This window comes from Kogia breviceps, chromosome 15 (assembly GCF_026419965.1).
Source record: "Kogia breviceps isolate mKogBre1 chromosome 15, mKogBre1 haplotype 1, whole genome shotgun sequence".
Classification (NCBI taxonomy): domain Eukaryota; kingdom Metazoa; phylum Chordata; class Mammalia; order Artiodactyla; family Physeteridae; genus Kogia; species Kogia breviceps.
In genome coordinates, this window is record NC_081324.1 from 63623540 (window position 1) to 63645795 (window position 22256).

Here is a 22256-nt window from a genome sequence, read left to right on the forward strand (position 1 = left end):
CCCGCCCCCAAAGAAGCGTCATCCACGGGCCGGACGCACTCGCGGTTGCGCACTTCAACTCTGACTCCATTTACTCAGACACCCTATGCTCGGCGGACATCTTTACTTTGGGAAGAGAAGACTACTCCCCCAACTGGGACCTGTAGGGAAAAGAAACCTCGCCACAAATTAAATTCATGTATACGTCAGACGAGGGCGTCAGTTTAGGATTTCAGTGGGCTCTCGGCCTACTCGAGGGCGAGAAGTGTGGCTTACTTCCGCCCGAGTCCTCGATGGCCGCAGCAGAGGCCGGAAGGTCTGCGTGCTTTCTGGGTAGTGTAGGCATTAAGGGGAGTGGGCCGCACCAAATTCGTTAGGAGGGGGCCACTATCAAACTGTAATTTAAAATAATCACCTAAGGTGCTCTAGGGTGCACACGTTAGGAAGGGGTATCTGAGGGCTCACTCTCCGGGAATTTTGGACCCTCGCGCCTTTGCCTTTCTTTCGCAGAGGCCTGAGCTCGCTCCGCCCCGGAAGTGCAGGTCCGGACTTCCGGTGAGCCCCGGGCGTCCGCGCGAGGCGGCGGCTGTGGCGGCGGCGGTGGCTGCTGTGAGGGGGCGGTGGCGGCTCCCGCCGTAACGTTCCCTGACGAAGCGCAGCTGCGAGGCAGAGGCGTCCACCATGGTGAGCGGCCGGGCGGGCAGGGCGGGCCGGGGCCGGGGTCAGGGCCGGGCGGGTGGACGTGGCGGCCGCAGAGGTGCCGAGTCACCGGCCTGAGCCCGCCGCCGCTCGAGACTGAACGCTGTCTCGCGTGTGCAGACCCGAGACGGCTTCCCGCGAACAAGCCCCGGATCGGCTGGGGGGCTGTAGGGGAGAGGGGAGAGCGTACGGGCCAGTCCCGCGAGCTCGGTCGTGCCGGCCTGCGGCCCCGCCCCGCCGCCCTGGGCACCGCGGCCCCGAGACCCCTCATCCTTTGGGTCCTGGCGGCGCCCCTGGAGGGAGGGTGGTGGCCGCCGCGTCGGCGCGAGAACCACGAGGTTTAGGGAGGCGCGTAGTGTAGGCCACGAATACGGGCAGTGGGGACTTGAAGCCGGGTATGTCTGCAGAGCTGTGTCAGCACCGCGCCGGGCGCTGCCCGTGTCAAGGGTTTATCGCATGCGAGTTTATTCTTAGTGTGTCAGTGTCGGGTCCCCTCTTTCTCCTCAGGTTTAGCCACCTAACAGCTGAACACCTGCCGTGCGCCGGGCGGTGTGCTGGCGCCGGGGCTGTAAAGGGAAGTGGGACCGGGGCGTGAGGTCAGGTCCGTGGGTGGATGCGGGGCAGGTTGGCACCCGGTGTTCAGTACTTTGTGTCCATTTCCCTCTTTCGTGTTGCAAAGAGAAGACAGGGCTTAGATGGGGTGATGTAGTGAGGAGGCCCCCACTTCTCTCCCCTCTTTCGTCCACAATGCTGCTTCTGGCCAAGATTTTGTCGAACAGAATTCTGGTTAAAAGGAGAGGCACGGGTGTGAAAACTACTTTGCTGGCACTCCAGGGAGTGGAGAACCATTGGAGAGTTTAAGCAGGAGCTGCATCTGCATCTGTGGAAGACAGCTGGCTCAGCTTGCTGAGTTTGCAATTGCTAGTAAACTGTCTCATCAGTACCTGACTTTTCCTCTACTTAGTGTACAGTTGGAATCAAGCCAGGAAATACTCGCCTGTTTAAAAGTTTTTTAGATTGTAAAATAACACGTGCCACAAATTTACCATTTTAACCATTTATAAGTGTACAGTTTAATGGTGTTAAGTGTATTCACGTTGTTGTGTAATAGAGGTCCAGAACATTTTGGTCTTGAAAAACTGAAACTCTGTTCCCATTAAACAATTCCCCCTCCCCCCAGCCCCTGGCAACCACCATTCTTTTTGTCTCTGAACTTGACTAGTTACTCTAAGTACCTCATATAAGCAGAATCATACAGTGTTTGTTCTTCTGTGTCTGTCTTATTTCACTGAGCATTATGTTCTCAGAGTTCATCATCGTTGTAGCATATGTTGGAATTTTCTTCCTTTTTAGGGCTGAACAATATTCCATTGTATGAATGGACATTTTCTTTATTCACTCATCTGTTGATGGGTATTTGGGTAGTTTCCAACTCTTGGCTATTGTGAAGAGCGCTGCTGTGAACCTGGGTGTACAAATGTACCTTCCAGACCCTGCTTCCAATTCTTTTGGGTATATACCCTATTGTGCAATTTTATATCCTTTCTTTTTGACACGTCACAGTAATTGCAGTGCTTTGGGAAGACCCTAGATTGCTAGCAGCATATGTTCTGAGCCTCATCATAACGTACAATGTAAGAGCTGGGACCTTACCTTTGTGATGGCATCATGTCTAGGCTTTACTTATGAAAGGCATGGAGGGAGTGCCATGGTGTGGCACCACGTGAGACCACTTTGGAGGGGTGCTAGCCCTGGCCCTGGGCAGAGCAGGGAAGGTTCCCAGAGCAAGGAAAGGGTGGTTCTGGAAGCCAGGGGAAGGGGGAGGGGTGCAGACCTGAGCACCCACTCTTATCACTGTTCCCTGTTTTCTGCCTGCTCCCTCTCCTGGCTTCAGGTGTCTGCAGAGAAATCCTTCCTGACCACCCACTTAAAATAGCGTTCCCAGGAACTCTTGGTCCTTTACCCTCTCCTGTGCTCAGAATACTGACACACAGATGGTTTTCTATTCTTGTTTCCCTTGTCTTGAATGTCAGCTCTGCCAGGGCAGAGGTTGTAACTCTTTTGTTAGTGATGTTTACCTGGTGATTGGAGACCAGAACCTGGCAGATAGTGGCACTGCTAAACAGGATGAGGAGAGGAAAAGTGGTCCAGGCCAAGGGAGCAGCCCGGCAGGGTCATGGCCGTCGTAGGAGACCTGGGGGACGGGAGGCCTGGGGGATGGGGGTCGGGGGGTGAAAGAGGTGAAGGACAGGCTTGCTGGGGGCAGTTTTATACTTTAGTAAGATGCACCGTCTGAAAATGGTGGGAACCAGGTTGCTGGGACAGGCTGGACGTGCCAGCCGGCGGAAGCCGCTGTGAGGTTCGTCCTGCTCCCAGGAGGTGCTCACTGGGTGCAGGTGTGTCTTGCTCTTGAGCGTTGACACCCTGACCCACTCTAGCTGTTGACAGAAGAAATGTGCCTTCGTTATGTGTTAACTGCAGCATCTCTTTCCTCCTTCCAGTTCTCCTTCAACATGTTCGACCACCCAATTCCCCGGGTCTTCCAGAACCGCTTCTCCACGCAGTACCGCTGCTTCTCCGTGTCCATGCTCGCGGGGCCTAATGACAGGTCAGATGTGGAGAAAGGAGGGAAGAGTATGTGCTGTTTTTATTTTGAATCGTAACCTTTCCTGCCCTAGGCCTGCAGTACTCATAGTCCTTGGCAGCTTTCATTTTGCATGTGTGACGGAGGCTAGTTACCGTCAAGATGTCGTCAAGGTGTCTTGGCTAAGGGGTGCGGGGAGGGGTCCTAATTATGATTAGATTTATGGCTGATAGCCATTTGGTTTCACCATATAAATTATAGCTAGTAAAACTTGTTGTGAACAATCATGAAATTCTGGCTGCCCAACAGGTACCGTTTAATACTTTCATTAAGCTATAAGAGAAAGTGCACTTTGACTTTTGTTCTGTTTTAATTTTTCTTTCCTTAATATCTTCTAAATGTTTTTTCCACAGTAATTATGCCACCCTCAGCCCTCGACCAACTCAGTAAGTACTTTCTACCTGACTTGAGAATGGAGGTGATGTGAACATGGGCGCTGGGACCAGGCACAGACCCCTCGCCGCCCAGGCAGAGGTGTCTTTTAGCGAGGCTGGTTGGGAGTAGTCCCTGTAGGGTGCTCGCTGGGCTGGGAGGCTGGGGCCAGTGGGTGCTCGGCTCTGGGTCCACTCCTCTGGCACCCCCACCCCACCCCGGGTCCTATTAGGACTAAAGGAAGGTGTGAGCACTGGTGATCTTCACGCTGCTGGGGCAGCCGATGCCCTTGGCTGGATGCACTGAGTTTTCCCCTAAAGGATGGTGGCGGCCCCCACCCAAGAGGACTCCGCGCTCAGATCTTTCATCTCCCCAAGCTTCTTGCCACAGCTCCAGCCACAGTTCTAACTCCTCTGCCCCAGGAGCTGCTCCCCTTGCCCCGTCCCGCCTCTTACCAGGAGCAAGAAAGGCCCAGGGTTGGGAGATTGGCCACGCTTTTCCCCCTTTCCCCGACTCCCCACTCCCATGGGAGCAGCTCGGAGACCTCACACCCCTGGCCCCACTCCACCTGGACTAGGATGCCCTGACTATGGGCACAGTCATTGCCTTTTGAGACTTGGGGGTCTTTCTGGTGTGGGTTCTGAGGCAGGAGATGTGTTGGCCTCTGGGCCGGGAGGATCCACGCTCTGTGTTGGGTGCACGTTGGGCAGCTCGGTAAGGGCTGGGCGCCAGCTCTGGTGTGGCTACAGCTTGGGCTCTGCACCTTGCCCAGCCTGACTCCAGGCTAGTGACTGGGCCTTTCTGAACCTTGGTATCCTCATCTTTAAATGGGGGCATGACGCCATCTGTGGGGACTGCTCTGCGGCAGGAGTGCCTCCTGGATGGTGCCTGTGGTGTATGTGTAAACAGCCAGGGCCCTGTGGCACCAGGCAGGGGCAGGAGGTGGCCCTTAGCCAGCAGGGCCTAACTGATGGCAGCAGTGGCTGCACCCACAGAGGGAGGCCTTTGGCTCTGCCAGAGGGTGGGTAGAGCGGGGGGGGCATGGCCCTCAGGCAGGCCCCTGTTGTCCCAGAGGGGGGAGCAGGGCCCTGAGAGTCTGTCTCATGGGTGGAGCTGACCCAGGACTAAGACCAGGTGTGTTGGCATGTGAGTATTAGAGGAGACTGGGGGAAAGGGACAGTGGGGCTTAGTTCGGTGCTATGCAGACCTCGTTAGTCATGGAAGGAGCTGTCCAGATGAGATCTCACGGGGACTCCTAGTTTGTAAAAAGGGTCACTGCTCAGGGTGTGGAGGAGGTGAGGGGGTGTGGAAGGCTCAGGCGCCCCAAGGCACTTCTCTAAATCAAAAAAATACAGTTTGAAAACTACTGGACTGAGGAACATGAGGGTCTCTTCCAATGGCAAGAATCTCGGACCCTTGATTGGAGCCTGATCAATCCATTCACCCTGACTCACCTCAGTCCACTCCACAGCTCCACAGCCGGGAGGTGCCCTGGTGATGGAGGGCCTGGCGTCCAGGCCCTTGGCCACCACTGCCAGTATCCCAGTCGCCCATGGTGATGGGGGGACAGCCTCCCACCCAGGCTCATTATCCAATTTGCTTCTCCGGATTTTTCGGGAGATCCCAAATGGAGTCTACCTTACCTCCTGCCACTGAGTCAACTTCTGTTGCCACGTTTGCCTAAATCTACAAGCTAAAGTTGATCTCAGTGGTCAAGTCCCAGACCTGGGCCAGCGGCCTAGGTTGACCCCCAGCATGGCCATTCTGGGCTGTGTGACCCTGGGGCACATTGCCAGACCCGTGTGCCTTAGTCCCCCATAGATAAAGGGGCGAGGACAGTACCCACCTCACTGTCCTGTGAAGGCTGAGCAAGGGCCTGGCACAAGGCAACACGGTCCTGTCAGTCTGTCCCAGACCACTCCCCTGGGTTACTGACTCTCCTGGGTCCTCCTGCCTCGCAGCACCAGACCCTCCTTTCTGCGCCCCCTGCACTCCTGAGTCAGCAGGCCTCCAGCCCCACACATGGCCCCCACCTCAGGACCCCTAGCGGGAGGGGACACACTGGGTCCCTGCTGCAAGCCCACACTGCTGACTGGTCCTGCCCAGCCTGCTCCCTGCTGACTGCTCGCACACCCGGTCACTGTGCCCAGTCTTGCCTAGTTGCCAGCAGTTCCCGAACCAGCCTGGCTCCCCTCCCTCTATGCCTTTGCTTGGGCTGCTTCCTCTGCCTGGACTTCCCTCCCCTGGAGGACATCCCTCAGCAGCCGTCCTGGCTGCCCTGCCTCCCGCCCCACCCTTCCCCGGCTCGAGCATCTGGGCACGCTCTGGCCTTCTAACTGGAAACCTCTGAAGGACGGATTTTGCCCAGCACCTGGTTGGCACTTAAACTGTTGTGAATAAATGCACGAACACGTCACTTTTTACAAGTGGGATTTCCGATAGTCAAAAGTATAAGCTGGGGCTTCCCTGGTGGTGCAGTGGTTGAGAGTCCGCCTGCCAATGCAGGGGACACGAGTTCGTGCCCCAGTCTGGGAAGATCCCACATGCCGCGGAGCGGCTGGGCCCATGAGCCATAGCTGCTGAGCCTGCGCGTCCAGAGCCTGTGCTCCGCAACGGCAGAGGCCACAACAATGAGAGACCCGCGTACCGCAAAAAAAAAAAAAAAAAAAAAGTATAAGCTGATGCTGCGTTCCTGACTGAGCGAATGTTCCTGAGGTCTGGCAGGAGCGCAGGGTCTGCTGGGCAGTTAGACACCCAGGGGCTCAGTACCACGTAGGTCCCAGTGCCTGCTGGGGGGGGGAGGCACTTCCCTGGGGAGGGTCTGGGGACAGGGTTTCTCTCCCTGGAAGAAGCCGAGCCTCATACCTCGCTCTTCTTTTCAGGCCGACTTAACATCACCTACCCCATGCTGTTCAAACTGACCAACAAGAACTCGGACCGCATGACACACTGTGGCGTGCTGGAGTTTGTGGCTGATGAGGGCATCTGCTACCTCCCGCACTGGGTGAGTGGCCCCCGGCTGCTACGTGGGGCGGCAGGGACACTCTCTGCCTGTGCACAGTCCTGCCCCCACAGCAGAGGGACGCACCTCGCTGCAAACATCACGTGTGGCTGTGGACACAGGGTGCTCCCAGAGCTGGGGATGGCTGCTCACCTGGTGGCCTCGAACCCACAGCCATGCTGTTTTTAACTACCGTTTTCTGTGTCAGGCTTTTTTTAAAACTGTGGAGCAGGAGTATTTTTCATGTGGTCTGACTACAGAGTTTTAGATTTTTATAAGTTTTCTCACCCCTTTAGTAGTTTGTCTGCCCAGTTCTGTCACTGTGTGTGTGTTTGTGTAGACACTTGACTGTACCTGAGTCTGTCTAAAGCATTCAGCCTCGTTGCCATGGGAATGAAGGCTCTCTGCACTTAGGCTGGTCCGATGCCATCCACATCCAGAGGCAGGCAGAGCCGCGCCTGCACTGTAGGGTGGGGCCTGCAGTAGCCAGAAGTCCGTGGGGGCAGGGCTGGGGGGGGCCAGGCCCCACCACCCCCAGTGTGAGGGCCCCGCGGCTGCCATGCTCCATCCTGGACCTGGGTGTGTCCCTTTGACCTTAAGCACTGTCTTCTGTGACAGCTGGCCACAGTCAGTGTTGTAGGTTCTTCGAAGGTGCCTGAGGGCCCTTGTCTTTCTAAGGTCTTATGCGGAAACCCAGTGTCTAGAATGTGTAGAGAGGAGGATCTCCAGGCAAAGGCTGGCTTGGCTCTCTCCTTCCCTCCCGCCTCAGCCCAGCCCCCACTCTCCCAGCTCTGGCACGCTCAGCGTTGGGAAACCCACAGAGGGGACTTTGTGTCCTTCTCTTCATACTCATTTATGTTGGGGTGCTCAGAGAACCCTCAGTCTGCAGGTGGAGTTGGGAATGCACCCCAAGGCCTCCCTGCCACTAGGGAGATGCTCTGAAGAGCGTCCCGCCTCTCCTGCACAGCCAAGGGTCTCTGCCGCAGCCATGGCTGACCTACTAAAGGAGTGGCCTTAACTCATATTTTGAGATTAAATACGAATAGAAGTTTGAAGGTTCCTCCTCTCCTGCCGTGGTGACCTTGCCCATTTCCCCTGGGCCATTCCCCCTCCTGAGCCTGGGTCCTTCCTGAGTGCTAGGCCCAGCTGGTGTCCTGTGCTGCTTCCTTGACCGCAGGGGAACTCTTAGTCACTCCTCAAAGCCCAGACCCAACCCGGTTCCCTGCTCACGTGCCCGCACCTCGCGTCACAGGCACCAGGCCTTGTCCCACTATCTGTGGAGCGCCATGGGTGGCTGAAGTGTTGGGCAGTGACAGCTTCCCCAGGCCGTCTGTGGCCCGTCCTTAGTGAAAGAGAAGGGGGGACACTGGGGGACACTGTTCCTGTAAGGCTTTTCCTCCAACCTGCAGACTTGGAGTTTGGCTGGACTCGTGTCCAGGCTCTCAGACCACTTTGGGCCAGAAAGCCAACTGAATCCTTTTGCCTGGAAACATCCCATCCCCAGGGAAGCCTCTGTAGGTAGCATGGAGCTGCCTGCCATCCTCTTCCAGGGCTGGCCTTGCAGCTCTTGCCAGGAGCAGGTGGTGCTTGGGGTTTCCCAGCTGCTGTTGCAGAGCCGGCTCAAGGGTCTCCCGACCCCAGTGAGTGTGTGAGCAGGTGCTTTCTTTCTGTCGGCTGAGTGTCAGGCTCCATCCCACCCTGAGCTCCAGGCAGCCCTGGTGGATGGGCAGGGAGCAGGTGCTGGTGGACAGACGAGGTCAGCTATGACCTGAAAGCCATGGAACCTGGGTGGGTACATGGAGCTCCCCACATGGCCCTTGCTAGCTGTGTACGTTTGAAGCTTTCTTTAAGAAGGTTTGAAATAAAAGCAAAAAACCATTCCAGGATGCGCAGGGGTGCCCATTTCTCGGATCCCAAGCTTCAGGTCCTTGCTAGGTCCTGGCTCCCTGCGCCCCAGGACCTTGGGCCCATGTTTGTCTCTCTGTCTCATTTCTCATCTGGCCTCTACCTGGTAGAGCGGCTCTATAGACACCCTGGAGCAGACACCCAAGGCCTAGGCTGTGGGCCGTCCCTGGCAAGGCCAGCCTGCCTGGGGCTGTCATCCTCCCGCCTCCAATGTAGCTCAGCTGGCCCTGGGGCCTTGGGAGTCAGGTGAAGTTGCGGAGGTGGGGCCGGGAGGAAGGTGTCCCTGTGGAAACGCTCCAGCCCTGGGAGGCCTAAAACTGGCGGATGAGCCCGCATCTGTCACCCTTCCAGCGAGTGGTTTCTTCAGGCGCTCCCGCTGTGGTGGCCCCGGCCACACCCCTACTGCCTCCTGTCTTCTTCACCCTCCAGATGATGCAGAACCTGTTGCTGGAGGAGGGGGGCCTGGTTCAGGTAGAGAGCGTCAACCTGCAGGTGGCCACGTACTCCAAGTTCCAGCCCCAGAGCCCCGACTTCCTGGACATCACCAACCCCAAGGCCGTGTATCCTTCTGAAGCAGAACTTGTTCCTCTGAGCCGGGGAGGGCTGTGCCAGCTGGTGGTGGGCGGCAGTGAGTCCTTGGTTGGGTCTGTGCCTGCTTTGGGGACCACACACTTGTCGTGATTGACATTATGACATGAGAACAATGGTGTGGGGCCAGCCCGTCTACGTGGCTCAGGGGCCTCACGAGTGTGCTGGGCGCTCTCTGGATGCTTCCTGGAGGGCAGGTGGAGCCCTTCCTCTGGGTGGCTGATGACACTGGCAAAAAGCCCAATGTGTTCTGGTCGGAGGGCAGCTCGTCTGCCTCTCAGCTCCCCCGTGCTCAGGCATGGGGAGCCCTGTCTTAGTACGTTTTCTGTCTCTCAGCAGAGGAAAGCAAAGGCATCAGGTCTTAGTGATTTTTTTCTGTGTTCTCTGAACGTAAGCCAGCCGTGTGTGTGGTCACTCCACCACCTATTTATTGTTTAAAAGGCATGCTTGTAAAAAACTCAGTTGAACAACACAGATTGTTTAAAAAAAATAAAAACAAATTACTTCCACCCTCTCTACCTGCACCCTGTCCCCAGCCAGAGCCAGGAGCACGCTGCTGCTGCTGGCCATGTCCCAGAAGCCAGTGAGCTGTGTGGAGGCCTCCGCTGGCCATGTCTGTGGATGGGCATGTCGAGCACCCTGTTGGTCATATGGGGTACTGGGCACTCTGCTCATAGCAGGTGTGGACAGTGCCCATGCCCAGGACTGGGGCCTGCTGGCCTCTGCCCTGCAGCCCCTCGTGTGTTCTCCGGTATGGAGTCCTTTTGCTTGTGCTGCAGCACACACATACCAGGTTGCTTTCAGAGACAGTGTCTCTTGGCACAGTTACTTGTGACCACAGAGAAGGGGTGCCCCTTCCATGGGCCACGGTGTGCCAGGCTCTGCTCAGGAGGGTCTGAGTCCAGGCAGCGCAGAGCTGGCTCTGCCCTCGGTCCCTGGGGGCCATGTCCAGCAGCTCAGGGTCACCAGAAGGAGTCGAGGGAAGGGCACCCCTGCAGCTGGCATTGCACACAGGGGTCAAAGAGGGCATGTACCCAGACTCTTCACGAAGCTGCCAGCGGCCCGGGAGGCCGTTTGACAAAGAGAAGTGAATGTAGACATGGGCTCCTCTGCCCTCAGCCTCTCACCCAGGTGTTCCGTGTCTCAGTGGCACATCTGGAGCCACATTTTGTGTTTGACCTTTGTATTTAAAACAATTCTGTAAATTGACGAGGATGACGTGATTAAAATATTCCATTTGATTGGGCATTATTCCCTTGTCTGGGCATTTGGGTTACTCAGTTTTTAAGAACTTACTATTATTTACTATTATAAAGAGGGCTTACAGGCTACTCTTTCCTTTAAAATTTTTATTATTAAATATTTTTATTTGAAACATACCACCAAATGTGGGTTATCATCCAAAAGATAGAAACAACAAAAGTGTAAATGAAAACATCTTTGCTTTTGGGGGACTTTTGAGGGGACTTATTTATGTTTTTCAATTTTTTTCCCCCCTGTGCTCCCATGGGATTTTTAAAATCAACTTGTTGAGGTGTAATTTACATGCAGTAAAATGTACATTTGAGCGAATTTGACAGATGCATCCCCTGTGTATTCAGAGCTTGGCCGTCCTCCCAGAAGGGCCTTTGTGCCCCTCTATGCCCATCCTCAGCCAACCCCTAGCCCCAGCAGCCTCGGCTGCCTCCTACCTCAGAGATGTGCCTTTCTCGGGGTTTGGAGGGCGTCTCACCACTCTGTGGCTGGTTCTTCCCCAGAGTGAGGTTCACCCCATTACTGTGTTAGAGCTGCTTCCTTCTCGTTGCTGAGTAATGGCCATGTGTCTTTGAGCCACAGCTGGGCACATGTCTGTCCAGTACACAGTGTGACTCAAGTCTCTAAATGCCTTGTGGAAATTTGTTTCAGATTTGAGGGCTCCATCTTGCTATGTTGCCTTGACAGTGTGTGTCTGCAGGTTAGAAAACGCATTGAGAAACTTTGCGTGTCTGACCACCGGGGATGTGATTGCCATCAACTACAACGAGAAGGTGAGTGTCTCCACTTTCGGATGCTGGGGCCCTCACAGCCGTGAACAGGAGCCTACGTGCTCACGCTCTCTCTCCCTCTCACTCTCGCTCTCTCTTGCTCTCTCAGTCTCTCTCTCGCGCGCGCACACACACACACACACGCACACACATACACACACACACACACACGAGATCAGACGCCAGTTACTCCCCACTGTCATGTAGGGATCCATCATGTTCTCTGACAGTTTCCTTCTGTTTGAAGTATCCGATACTAAGAATCCTACTGTTCAGTTTTGTGGATTTTGAATCACACTTTTATATTTTTTCGTAAACTAAGAAATAATCTTGTTCCCTTTACCTTCGTGGGGACGTTTTAGGTATTGGTTAAGCTTTTCTTTTCTTTTCTTTTCTCTTTTTTTGGCTGCATTGGGTCTTCATTGCTGTGCGCGGGCTTTCTCTAGTTGCGGCAAGCAGGGGCTACTCTTTGTTGCAGTGCGCTTGCTGCTCATTGTGGTGGCTTCTCGTTGCGGAGCACAGGCTTAGTTGCTCCGTGGCATGTGGGATCTTCCTGGACCAGGGCTCAAAACGAGTCCCCTGCATTGACAGGCAGATCTTAACCTCTGTGCCACCAGGGAATCCCAAGCTTTCTTGATTAATTACAGGCAGCCTTAATATCATTGTTCTTAAAATATTAAGGCAGTAAAAAATGCTGAAACAAAAATTGATGATGAAAGATACCGTTGACCTTTTTGCACTGAAAGAGAAGGTGAGTTACTCAGGTGTACATAGAATTGAAATGCATGTCAGGGCTTCTGCTTTTGGAAGTACAGAAGACTAGACGCTCTGAAGGGCCCTTCTGAGAAGACTCAGCAGGCGTGTGCCGAGGGCAAAAGACCACATCAGTGCATGGTGGAAGGTCTGGATCAAGACATCCACATGAAACTGGAGCCCTTAAAGGGGCCAAAATAGATGCAGCGGTGGGTGCTGTCCTCATCCCAGGCTCTCTGAAAATAGCACCCCCAGTTTCGTTGAGCCCTAAGGGTTGCTATAGATTGAACCAGCAAACAGGAACTCCTTAAAAGACCACCAGACACCCAAAGCAAAGACAGCAAAAGCAGATTTAGGCCCTTAAGAAATCACAATTGAGACCTTCAGGTGCAAAGATAAAATATGTAAAAAATGTTCAAAAACATTTTTTAAATGGAATCAAAATTTAGCAGGCAGCAAAAGTCTATCCAAAATATCGAAGATTATTTGAAAAGTAGTCAGAGGGTTAAACAACAGCCAACAAAGAATTAGCGAAGGGGAAGTTGAATCTGCAGGAGTGACTTAGGTGTCTACACAGAGAAACACGGCAGCAACGTGAGCAGCTGAGGTTTGGGAGATCCTGAGAAGACTAAACATGCTCAGTGAAAACCCCAGTGGGGGAGAATGGAGGGTGGAACTATTGTGAGGAGATGAGTGGAGTTGTTCTAGAATTGGCCTGCAGCCCACACTTACAGGGAGTTTAGTGTCCACCAGGCCAGGTAGTTACAGGTGCCGAGCACCAGACGTGGAGAGATGAGCAAAGAAGATCCAGCACTTAGAGAAGAACAGCACATGGCAGGCCTGTCAACAGCAAACGTTGCCTCCCCCCGCAGCAGAGGAGCTCCAGAGGCTGCGAGAAAGTAACTGTCGTCAAACCTTCTTTGAAGAATAGGGTAAAATCAAAATGTATTCAGATAAAATCTGAGAGAATTTATTTACCAGTGAAACTTGACAAGCATGTGCTTTAGGAATAAGCATTAGCCTAGAAGGAAAGAGTAAGGTGTGGGAAGAACCAATAAACCGGCAAATGTGAGGTAAATTGTGGTAAACATTGCCATTTAAATCCATAACAGTGTTTAATAAATGCAGCTTAAAAGATGGCACCTGAAACACTGGAAAAGAAAAAGTCTCGGGGGTTATTTAGAATTCAGGTATTCTCTACACTTTAATAAAGGTAAATCAGTAAAAATACATGTTGAACGTGTAAAAGTTTAAGATTACTGTTTTAGATACAGCGTGACAACACCTAGTATACCATCACAAAAGTCTTTAGTCTTAACTACGTGCAGCATAGTCTAGTATTTTTACTGTACTGTGTTGCAGTATTTTTTTTTTTTCTAGTTCTGGTTGCAACATAGTTGGTTTTATGACTCACTAGTTAGTTGCGACCTGCAGTTTGAAAACACGCTGACTGGTAAAGGTGACCACATGCCCAGGAGCCACGGACACGGATGTTCATGCCGCCTTGTCCATGGCAGCAGAACCACTGGAGGCAGCCCATGTTTTGTGGAGAGGAGGTGAGGCATCCACACAGCGACACACATTCATTTCTATTAGTCACTAATGAGTGAACATAAAGCCAGATGGGGGACATCAAGCCTTCTCACTGTACTTAGGGGACCCTCTCCCTCATATTCAGTTTTTTCAGTGGTGGGACTGTCCCGACCATTCATTATAAAAGCAAGACATACTCTAGGTAGAGAGAGAACCTAAAACAATGCAGGAAAAAGTCCATTCTGCCACCTTTATTTCCTGTCTTTTTGACTTAGTGCGTGTTTTACATGCATGAGATCATCCTCGACACACAGCAGCATAACTGGTTTTCAGCATCTTCCTGGATACTGGCTGCCTGGGATCCCACGTGAATACACCCCACTCATGTAACCATTCTAGTGATGGGCATTTTCGGCCTACACTGCCATGAGCAGTGCTGGAGCAGGCATTCTTAGAGTACTTTCTCTTTCAGTATTTAGCTAGTTATTTACTTAGAGATAATTCTTAGAAGTGAACTTTGCTGGGGTAAACACTGAATCTTTTGCAATTTGCTGCATAACTGCCTTGTCTGATCTGAATAGTTTATGAGAGGTGGTCAGCTAAGTGACAGGCATCAAGGCAGCCACCCACAGCCGCTTTTCCACAGCAAGAGGTGCGGCTGGGGAGGGTGTCATGGAGGTGAATAACGTGTGTGTGCAGGAGATGGGTAGCGGGCTGCAGCGACACATGTGGTGATGGATGGGCCCCGTGCTGCCACAAAACCGACTGATTTCTCTTTCCTCAGATCTATGAGCTGCGGGTGATGGAGACCAAGCCTGACAGGGCTGTGTCCATCATCGAGTGTGACATGAACGTGAGTGGCCGCAGGAGGAAGGGCGGCTGGGGGCCCTGGGCGGGTGTCATGCAACCCCTGGGACTCTGGGGGAACGGGGAGGACGATGGTGCCGGAACATTGTGAGGAGGCCGCTGACCTTGTGATTGGTGGCAGGGTTGCTGCTAGTTCTGAGATGGCTAGATCCACCAGCATCTCAGCCCTGTGAGGGGCTGAGTCTTCTTGGAGGCTGAGGAAGGTTGCTTAGCTCCAAGTAGTGGTAACGACAGCCCAGCATGCTGGGTCTTCAGGGAAGGATGCCCAGCAGAAGGGTTCCGTTCTATCTGGGTCTGTTTAGAGGAGTGGTTGCCGGGGTCCAGGGCAGTGAAGTTGCCTGGAGGGAGAGGGTGTGGTCATGAAAGGGCAGCAGGAGGGGTCCCTGTGGTAATTGAAACTGCTCAGGATCTCCACCCGGGGGTTGGGGGGAGGGGGTGCACCGACCTGCAGTGATGATCAAATCGTGAGGACAAAACACAAACCTGCGTGTGTGTGTAAACTGGGGACGTCTGGACGAGGGCTGGGTTGTCTTTGCTGATGTTCTCCTGTGATTTTTTAAAACGTGACCATCGGGGAAATGGGCGGACTGTACAAGGCCCTTTCTGCATTGGCTCCAACAACTGCACGTGGACCCACAGTTGTCCCAACTTAGAACAGAAAAGCCATGGAGGCTGAGTGTGGCCCTGTCTCATCGTGCTTTCTTCTTGGGGACACAGGTGGACTTTGATGCTCCACTGGGCTACAAGGAGCCGGAGAGACAAGCCCAGCATGAGGAGGCAGCCGTAAGTCGCTCCTCCGCATCCCTCCCGAGCTCTGCACAGCTCCCCACCGTCGGTATTGGTCTTTGGAGCGCATCCCAGTGTCCTGGGTGCCCGGCGGTGTTTGGCCTCCACTGGTACCAAGGCAGCCACGTTCTGCTTCCCTCCCAGCCCTGCTCCTGGGGCCCAGTGTGTACCAGCTGTTGGGGTGCGGGCACAGCAGGAGCAGTGAGGGAGCCCAAGGGAAGAGCTGGGGGCCCCACTGAGAAGCTCATGCCCGTTTTTCTGTCCCTGCCAGGAAGGCGAAGCTGACCACAGCGGCTATGCCGGGGAGCTGGGCTTCCGCGTGAGTGCCGCCGTGCGACTCTCTGTCCTCCTGCCACGTTGTCTGTGACACCTTGGGAACCTCAGCTGGGAGCAGGCCTGGGGGACCCCGCACGCGTGTACCCGGTGCCTTCTCAGTTTCCAAACCCTTTTCCATCCACTTTCTCCTGGATCCTCCCAACAACTGTCAGGCAGCCCCAACTTCTTTATAAAAATTTCTAGCCTACCGGAAAGCTGAATTAGTACAACAGACACGTATACTCTTCACGTAGATTCACCAGATGTGATCACTCTTGATTTCTCTCTAAACCGTGTCCTGCACTGTTGGAAAGTCAGTTGCATGTTGACGATCCAGCACTGCTGTCCTCCCTGGAAACGGGGAGGGGCTGGTGGGCGTGGCTCAGCCCATTGCCAGGAGGCAGGTCTGCAGAGCTGAGCCATGGGCCCAGCTGGACCTGTCGCCCCTTCCTTGGCAGTTGGTTCCCGGGGGTTGAGGCAGGTGGAGACACCGTCCTTGGGCCAGGAAGCTCCACTCAGCTCCCAGCAGCCCCCAGAGGGCGTGGGTGCTGCAGTCCCTAGGTGGTTCTCTCCTACCCTTGGGGCTCAGCTCACAGCCCCCCTGCCTGCTTGTCTAGGCCTTCTCCGGCTCCGGGAATAGACTGGATGGGAAGAAGAAGGGTGTAGAGCCCAGCCCTTCCCCAATCAAGCCCGGAGACATCAAGAGGTGGGTCTACCCTGGCTCTGCTCCACCCAACCCAGGCCCCGCACTGGGGCAGCCTCACTCAGCTCTGTGGGGGTGTGGGTGTCCCGCCGCCCTCATCGGTGGGCTGGAACACAGCATAGCAAAAGAAGTGCGTCGGTGCCCCCCATCATTGCCAGGCTTCTCCCCAAGACCCCCGCAGTCCAGCCCCACTGGCCCCTGATTGGATTTCTCTTCTACTTCTGACCTTTCTGGTTCCGACTTAGTAATATGCCCATTTTCCTCTGTTGTGACTTTAAATAACTGATCTACTTCCCTCAGGAGGAGGCAGGAGCTGCCTCACTTAGTTGTGTTTATATTGTTTGGTCCAGGGACTCTCAGCAGAGTCCCTCCTCTGGTGGCCTGCATGGTTGTGGCAGGGATGAGATCTGTCCCCTGTTGACCATATGAGAGCACACGGAGAATGCCAGAAATGGGTTTGCACCCAGCCTTTTAGGGAGTGAAGTGAATTCAGTGCATGTGTAGCCCTTGCAGGGGGACATGTGAGGCTGGAGGACACAGACGGTGAGGCCCTGTGCCTGCAGACCCTGCCCCAGCTGCCTTCTGTTCCCTCCTGGGGGGGTGCTAGGAGGCACCCGTGGGCTGGCCTGAGGCTGGGGGGTGGGTACAGCTACGGACCAGATGGTCACGAATGGATTTTAGTCCCTTCTCCTGACACTAACATTTCTTCTGCTCACAGAGGGATTCCCAACTATGAATTTAAACTTGGTAAGATCACGTTCATCAGAAATTCACGTCCACTGGTCAAAAAGGTTGAAGAGGTATGTTTCATGGGTCATGACAAGTTTCATTGGCTACTGGTGACTGAGGAGAGTCTTTCCATTCTGAATGAGGGTGTTTCTGTCATATTTTTCACCGTTCTGGGGCCCCTCCTCTCCCCAGTGGTCCAACTGTCGAGGCTGTGTGGGATCTGGTGTCCCCTCGCGGCAGTGACCAGCAAGGTTTCAGCTCCCTGAGCCCTTGCCAGGTGTCAAGCCCCAGGCCATGTGCTCTATACTGAAATATTTAATCCCCAGGACAGTCTCGTGGGGCAGCTGCTGTGATTGTTTGCATTTCCCAGGAGTGAGCATGAGGGTGCATGAAGGTCAGGGGCAGAGCTGACCACTGCATGGCCACCTCAGTGCCTCTGCACTCCAGACACGGCCTCCTGCGGCCCTGGGGGCAGGGAGGGGAGGTTCCGTCTTGTGGGCACTTCTCCCAGGTGCTGGAAAGTTGCTCGAAAGACCCGGCACAGCCTGCCATTAGACCGCCCACCCCGCCTGGCAGCTGTAACTCTGCTGGTGGTTCTAGAACACCCCACCTCAAATCCTCGCTCTCCTGGTTGCTTTTCTTGATGCTCGGTCCCTCAGGACCAAGGAGGGCGTGGTTCAGAGACTCACAGCCCCTCCTGGCTTTAACGTTCCTCAAGTTGACACCGTGTTGGCAGTCTCAGGAACTGAGGTGGACCCCACCAGGCCTTTGCTTGCCCCCAGCCTGGCTGCTGGCTTAGACCTGTGTCCTCAGGCCCCCTCGTCCTTGATTGTTGCAGGGATGGGGAGGCTGGGGTGTCCGTGAACAGACGTCCAGGGAGAGATGTGTGACTGAGGTGGGCCTTCAGGTGCACTCATGCTGCCTGTCCTAGGGCACAGGTGACAAGGTGACGGGGACAGTGAGGCAGAGTTCTGGGAGCCCTGGAGCAGGAGGCCAAGGGCACCTGACTTGATAGACCACGGAGAGCCATGTCCCGTCCCATGCTGGCTGTGGGGTAGCCAGGGGGCAGGACCTGGGGTGAAGGCTGAGCATCTGTCCCAGAGCACTTGGCCTCACCCCGAGAAGGGATGGCATCACAGAGTCCCCAGACAGCCCTCAGCACGGCAGTAACAGTCCGCCACCCTTGGTGTCCCCTCCCCACTCGGCTCCCACACACTGGCAGCAGGTGGGCTGTCTGCAGCTGGAGGAGCTTTCTCTGGCCAGTCGAGCCCAGGCAAGGCCCCAGCCTGCTTACCCCGGAAGGCCACAGGCAGGTTTCCAGTACCAACACCCCAGTCACAGGAGATCAGAGACACCAAAGGGGCAGAAACCACCAGGGAAATAATGGCTCCATACGGAGGGGCCCGCGTTGGCCGGTCAGAAGGGGCCACCGAGCATCCAGCACAATGGATGGAAACAACTCCAAATTGGGGCAAAGGAAGGATGCTAAAGCCTCCAGGAGGTGGAGATTCTACCACGGGTCACGAATGGTACTATCTTAGCCAAACACAAGCCAGGACATAGTGGAGCAGGGTCCTCAGAATTCTTTTCCCAATTATATGAGCTGAATCGTGTCCCCCAAATTCCTGTGTTGAAGCCCTAACCCCAGCACCTCAAAATGTGATTGTATTTGGAGATAAGGCCTTTACAGAAGTGTGTTAAAAGGAGGGTGCTAGGATGGGCCACGTTCCCCTCTGAGGAGATGTGGACACAGAGGAAAGGCCTGAGGATACAGCGAGAAGGCAGCCCCAGCAGGCCCTGGAGAGGGACCTCAGGAGAGACCACACTGCCGGCACCTGGATCTCTGGCTTCGAGCCTCCAGGCTGTGAGGAGGCGAATGTCTCCCAGCCCCGCAGACTGTGGTGATTTGTTCTGGCAGTCCCAGCAATCTAACACCAAGCACCCTGTCAGTGAGCTGTGTGAGAGGAGAGTTAGGTATTCTCAGTCCCTGAAGATCTCTTCACGCACCCTTTCTCAGGAAGCTACTGAAGACATACCCACTGAATTGAAGGAATAAGAAGTCAGAAAGCCTTAGACTCAGGAAGCAGGGCATCCCCACAGCAATGCACAGCCCAGGGGTAGCGGCCCATCCAGGTGGGACAGCCCGAAGGTCCCAGAAGACGCATCTTCCTCAAGTGGGTGAAGTGTTCACAAGAGAAAAAGCAGACTCCAGTGTTGACAGCAGGACAGACGGAGGGCCCTGAAGGAAGGGAAGGCTGCCTGGCTCAGCCACGACTCACCTTTGCGTGGTCGCCACCATGTGAACCTTGTATGGGCCCCACTGGAAACACCAGCTGCATTAGGTGGTGGGCCGGATGTGTGGGGAGGGCGTGCTGGGGAGCTCGGGATCCTCTTCCACAGACAACACTTCCCCTGACTAGCAGCAAAGCTCGTGGAAAGATGCCTGCTGTTGTTGAGGGTTCAGAAAAAACAAGCCGTCTTTCTGCTGGTGGGAGGATAGTTTGGTAGAGTGAGAGCTGCTGAGTCACCATTTTTAAAAGCCTCAAAAATAAGAGCATCCTTCTAACGAGGAGTTCAACCTCTAGGGAAAATCAAAGTTGTGTGCAGAGACATTCAGCTGCCCACTAGGGCAGCTTTAATACTGCAGACTTGAAAGTAACGCTGGTGGCAGAACTGCCTGTGCACCGAATGGAATTAGAGGGAACGAGAGCAGCACACTGTCTTGAGATTGGGGAAATGAGTAGGAAAATAGTTTATGTAAGCATATACAGAACAGTGACTGGAAATGTTCTTTGGTGTGGTTTTTCTTTTAGGGGGGGTGTATTTTGTATTTTTTACATTGAAAATGTGATACCTTTGCAAAAAGATATATACTCAACCTGAGAAAAAAGGCTGTGGTAGACAGTTGTGATTCCATCGTTTTGTTTTCAATTCAGTAGATTATAACTTGTATTTCTATTTCAAAGACATTTCTTTTTATAAATGTGGGAGTAAGGAAAATGGGCAGATGGTACATGAGTCAACAGAATAAAGCATTTATTAAACTTCCAAGGAGTTTCTGAAAATGGTATTTTCTCTTCACACTCAGGATGAAGCTGGAGGCAGATTCGTCGCTTTCTCTGGAGAAGGACAGTCACTGCGTAAAAAGGGAAGAAAGCCATAGGTTGGGACCGTTGGCTGATTGGAAAATAAAATAATTGCAACATGCTGGCTTTTAGTTACTGGCTCTGACAGGGACACTGTCACTTTAGGTTTGTTTAGAGTTACCTAAGAATTACCAGGTTTCACCTGCAGTTGGACAGCAGGACAGCAGTTTGTTTGTGATTTGGGGAAAGAGGAGGCCATCTCTGAGGTCCCTTACTCAAGCTCCTTGCTTTCAGCCCTTGGGGCATGCCCGCAGCCTCAGCTGGAGCACAGTTGCCTGATTCCTGCTAAAAACCCGTGAAGGGATTTGAATTGCTCTAAGTGGTGGTGGTCTTTCTCTTTTTTTCATTTATCTTTTCTTTCTCCAGGTCATAGCTTAGCTGTTGCCTTTGACCTGGAAAAAAGTGGTTTAAACAGATAAGTGCTCTATAAATAGTGGTCATTCCATTACTCTGGCTGCAATTTAAGTACTTGAGGAAGGGTGTTTCCATTTTTATTTTACATATTGATCCCCCCCCCCCCCACCTAGAAACCATTCCTCAGAAGGAAAACTTGACCTGAAAGCATTTCTAACTTGGATTTCATTTGGAAATCACTGGCTCCTTAATGAATCTGTTCTACGCTAAAACAACTTTGTGGTGAAGCACAAATGTGACTATTAGAATAAATGAAAGCTAAAGATACATTCTTTCTCCTTTCCTACCCCTCACTCCCAGTTTTAACGTATTAAATTTTCCAAAGTTCTGCTGGCCTGTCTTTATTTTTTTTACTAGTATTAATTTAGTTTCAGGTCTTCAATTTCTATAATACGAGCTCTTTCAACATGTTATTTCAATTATTCTTCTCTTTGAAAACAATTCTAAGTCAAGAATTTCAAATAAAAACAGGCAGTGACTAAAACCTGAATTGCCTCTAAGTGTTTGATTAGGTACCAACATGGATTGACAGTTGGGCAGGAGGAAGGCCTACTGGTAGGGGCCCCTAGTTCCACCCTGCCCCTAGGAAAGAGCTCTTCTGGGGGCTTCTGGGGAGCGTAGGGAGAAACGAGGCTCTCTGACCCCTGGGGTGAGGGTGGTCAGGCCCAGCAAGGGGTCCCCTTGTTCCTGTTGTAGGCCAAGGGGTCCATCTCTGGACAGGGCTCCCCTCAACACTCAGGAGATGATATCCCCCTGTGGGACGCCAGCCCAGGGTTCACCCATATGTCCTCAGAGAATAAGCACAAAGATCATCGTAATGACCAGGGCTGGGCCCTGTGACCCAAACCCACACCCATGGCAGTGGAAGTGGTTCTGGAAGGCATGAGCACTCTGTGACCTACCTGGCCTTTCACTTCAGGAGTCTTGGGTCGCTGGCAGAGGTAGAGTAGACACCCTCTTTGCTGGGTGGGCAGCCTTGTTAGCAGGATCACATTGGCTACCACATCATTCAATTACATGATGAATGTTACGTAGTGTGTTGGCCCCTGGTTTCTGTCTTCCCTGAGCCGCACCCACTGTGTGTACAAGGAAAGCACTCCCTGCTTGGGCCAGAGGTGGACCCTGTTGGTGGGTCTTCTGGTAACACGGTGGGGTGCCACTTGTGGGCCTGTACCCTGGCCTGCCTCCTTCCTCTCAGGCAGCATCTTCTCCAAGCTTGGTCTGTGACCCAGCGTGGCAGGACTCCTAGTGAAATTGCAGCTGTCTGGCTTGACCTGGACTCACTCCTAGGGGGCCCAGCACCCGCCTTGCAGGGGCCCCAGGGCCGGTGGTTAGGCTGGCGGCAGTTGGAGGACCACTGCAGGAGTGTCGCAGGGCGGTCCTGCAGGCCCACCAGCCTCCTCACCTTCGCTGTCATTGCCTCGTGCGCATCGCCCCATGGAGAAACGTTGTCTCCCTGCCTTAGTACATACAGCCTCGACCCTAACGCGACCTCCGGACGCCCACCCTTAGGTCCTGCTGTCCCCCAGGCCGTACAGCCTCTGCGCCTCTGGCCAGCCTGCGCTGTGCCCGCGCCCGTGGGGCCCGCTTCCTACCTGAGAGTCACCCGCCCTCGAGGGGACACAGGCGGGACCAATGCAGCCACAGGACTGGCGTGGCATCGCTGATTCCAGTGCGTGCTGACGAAATGAACCGATCTTTTAGATTATGAAAATAAGCCTGCTGCAAAGAACCTACCCAAGCCGCGTGGTTCCGTCAGAAACGGCCACTGGACGTGAATGTGCAGCCGGGCGCCCGC

General features: G+C 53.8%; 1 protein-coding gene and 1 long non-coding RNA gene across 3 annotated transcripts; one reads left to right on the forward strand and one right to left on the reverse strand.

Moving 5' to 3' along the window:
- The first annotated feature begins 68 nt into the window (after positions 1 to 68).
- Positions 69 to 20105, forward strand: UFD1 (ubiquitin recognition factor in ER associated degradation 1). 2 transcript variants are annotated; one of them, XM_059041201.2, is made up of 12 exons: positions 69 to 663; positions 3180 to 3312; positions 3676 to 3708; positions 6577 to 6698; positions 9030 to 9160; positions 11143 to 11215; positions 14283 to 14351; positions 15083 to 15148; positions 15423 to 15470; positions 16084 to 16172; positions 16888 to 16969; positions 19987 to 20105. In XM_059041201.2, the coding sequence occupies exons 1-12, from the start codon at positions 661 to 663 to the stop codon at positions 20059 to 20061; spliced, it is 924 nt and encodes a 307-aa protein (XP_058897184.1). In that variant the 5' UTR covers positions 69 to 660; the 3' UTR covers positions 20062 to 20105. The 2 variants fall into 2 exon arrangements, with proteins under 2 accessions (XP_058897184.1, XP_066871182.1); XM_067015081.1 differs by having other exon boundaries at positions 490 to 663; positions 3180 to 3286.
- Positions 19910 to 22143, reverse strand: LOC131742877 (uncharacterized). Its single transcript, XR_009331583.2, has 3 exons — positions 22054 to 22143; positions 21361 to 21455; positions 19910 to 20034 (listed from the first exon to the last, which is right to left on the reverse strand). It is a non-coding gene; the product is annotated as an uncharacterized lncRNA (long non-coding RNA).
- Between the last annotated feature and the right edge of the window lie 113 nt (positions 22144 to 22256).